We start from the raw sequence: 2730 nt of genomic DNA, 5'->3' as shown, positions 1-2730 counted from the left end.
GTCATCAAATCACTATGTTGCCTGTAGGAATTTTTAATGTCCAGCAGGTGTCAGTATTGAGTGACACAGTATCGACACAGTATCGACACAGTATCAATACAGTGTTGCTATGAGTCAAAACGCCTCCTGATGCCTCATCTACCCATCACTAGTGCGCACATTTAGTTAACATGTGTATTTATATCAACTTTAAAGTTTAATTTGTTTGCAACTAACTTTGTTTGTTTTTGCCGGTACTTACCTGCCTTGGAGTGGCCAGACAAAAGATGGATGCCAGGGCTCAGCAGGCTTAAATGCTGATTGGACTGCACCACTAGTTCCTGCTGGCAGGGGAAATTTGTAGTTTCTTTATTTAGATAAGTTTTGTATTTAAGTAAACTTTAATATTTTTGATTTTCATTTTTTGGGTTTTACTTTAGCCAAACTTGGCTGTACTGTTATTTGTTTTGTGTTTGTGATTGTGTTCTGTTTAGTTATCCCTATTGTGTCTTAATTGGTCTGATCAGCCAGTATATAAACCCCTGTGTGTCATTTCTTTGTTAGGTCAGTTATGTTTGTTTGTGCAGCCAATTTGTTTACATTTTTTGCCTGAGTTCAGTTTTGTTTCTTTGACCTCTTTTATGAGCTCAGTTTATCTTTTTGTCATTTATAATCTTTGGGTTAAAATAAAAAAAACCTATTTTTCTAATTAATATCCTGTGACTCCTTCTGTTTTTAACTCGGTCCATCACAATCTAGAAAAGCATAATTTAAGTACAGTCCCTGAAGGCCATAATGAGTATGGACATATGTTTTGATGCACAAATTCCTTCAATTTGTGAACTTAATGCTACTAATTGTGTCAAGAAAGAAGATTGTATTTTGTATTTTTTTTTATTCCCAGATACCTAAAAGGTCACATCTGGATAATGTTAATTGCTGTATATCACGAGAATGAACTGGGTTTCTTTAGGTACATTCACGCACCAACCCCATTTGGCCTGCTTTAATCAAACTCCAGTTTGTTTGCCTAGAAAGTCTGTTTCTTTTGGGGAAGTGTGATTGTGAAACTGAACTCTGATTTGGACTAAAAAAGCAAACTCCGCCTATGGACCTAGGTCTCGTTTGTTTGAAGTGAACTCTGGTGTGAATATGTGAATGCCAAACAGACCAGAGACCACTCCAGAAATATGAACTAGAAAACAGCACAGGGCATTCTAATCTATTGCTAGCAGGAGAAATGGCTTGTGATTTTCAGCTAAAGATAAATCCTACAACCACTGAAATTTGACACCACTCCATTTGTTTGCATTTTGAAAAGAAGGAAGTTTTGTTCAGTGTCTTCAGAGATTTTCATGTCAATTCAGTGATTCTTAGTGCAGCGCCAATACAGACAAGGAGGGAAACAGGTTTTTCAAAATGTTTGGCTCATTTGACAGTGCAGTATGAAAGTGAACCGCAGCAGCTGAAATGTAAAAACTGTTGCAATTTTGGTCCCCAATTGAAATGAGTCTACCGGACTGTCAGGTGTGAAAACAACCTTAAAATGTGGCTATATGGTTGGGCCTGGTTAAAGTCAGGGGTCTGAAACTTCAGTCCTCAGAGGCTAGTGTTCTTCAGCTTTTAAATGCATCTCTCCTTCAACAGAACAGGCTCCTACAATAGGGTCATTACCAGGCCTCTGTAGAACAAGCTCAGTAAGTAGAAACAGAAAGTGAAACAGGATTGGAGTTTGACACACTTGGCTTAGGTGAATAAATGTATTTTTTATTAAAACATTGCAGTTTGTTTCAGGTGAACATGAGCTATCAGAAAAACTGAGAAGTTGTTCTGATGTTTCAGGTATCAGTTTGGGCATTGTGGTGAGGGAGTATGCGACCCTTTCCCATCTCCATAAGCAGTATTTCGGCTTCCCAGGAGAGATCCTGATGCGAATGCTGAAACTGGTCATCCTTCCACTCATCATTTCAAGTATGATCACAGGTAAACTGACAGTGTGACTGCATTATGAATAGCGAGTGTCTTGGTTTTACAGATTTTTTTTTTCTGTTATAAAAATGAACAGACTTTAAAAAGTCAACTAGTTTGTTTTTAGAAGAAACTAAAAATTACTTTTATCATTTACTGTGAACATAATCCATGCTGGACACAAAACATTTCTATTTATGAATAGGAGACAGACTTGGTGTCTTTTTTGCTTGAGCACCACAGTTATCACAGCTTGGTGTGATTTAGCACTCAGATGAAAAGAGGTGAAGGTGGGGTAAACATGTTATTCTGCTTGCAAATTAATTGACTGTTTATTATAATAATTAATAAATTTATAAGAAATTATGAATTTTTTTTTACAATTTATTATAAATTTATAATTAATTTTAACTTTATGCTTAACTGTAAATATCAGTTGTAAATATCAATTGAGGTAGTTATCTTTACACCTACAGAAAAAAGCTAGAATCAGCACACAGCTTAAGGTATTAAAGCTAGAAACCAGTAATCAGGCATGGAACCTGACTGTGCTATGACACAATTACAAATTCAGCCTTCTACTGTTTCCAGGATTAAAGGACAAATGTCCCAGCAAGATCTAGAGAAACTCATCCATACATTTATCTTTAGTCACATTGATTACTGCAACAGTGAGGTCCTGTTTGCCTTAAAAAAAAATCAACCCTCCAGCTGCAGCACACCAAATCCAGGAGGCCCAGATTAACACTGTCAGATTTGATTTCAACACTTTTAAAGTGTCTA

At 36.4% G+C, this 2730-nt stretch overlaps 1 protein-coding gene across 3 annotated transcripts in view; it reads left to right on the top strand.

Annotated features, from left to right (window-relative positions):
* slc1a1 (solute carrier family 1 member 1) overlaps positions 1–2730 on the top strand; it is a 45939-nt gene that overhangs the window by 5669 nt on the left and 37540 nt on the right. For all 3 annotated transcript variants that reach the window (XM_016667277.1, XM_007544053.2, XM_016667278.1), the window contains one exon: positions 1822–1962. In XM_016667277.1, coding sequence (XP_016522763.1) covers positions 1822–1962 — 141 coding nt within the window. The remainder of the gene's footprint in view (positions 1–1821; positions 1963–2730) is intronic.

This window comes from Poecilia formosa, unplaced genomic scaffold (assembly GCF_000485575.1).
Source record: "Poecilia formosa unplaced genomic scaffold, Poecilia_formosa-5.1.2 Scaffold983, whole genome shotgun sequence".
Lineage (NCBI taxonomy): Eukaryota > Metazoa > Chordata > Actinopteri > Cyprinodontiformes > Poeciliidae > Poecilia > Poecilia formosa.
This window is presented reverse-complemented; position numbering and strand designations above follow the sequence as displayed.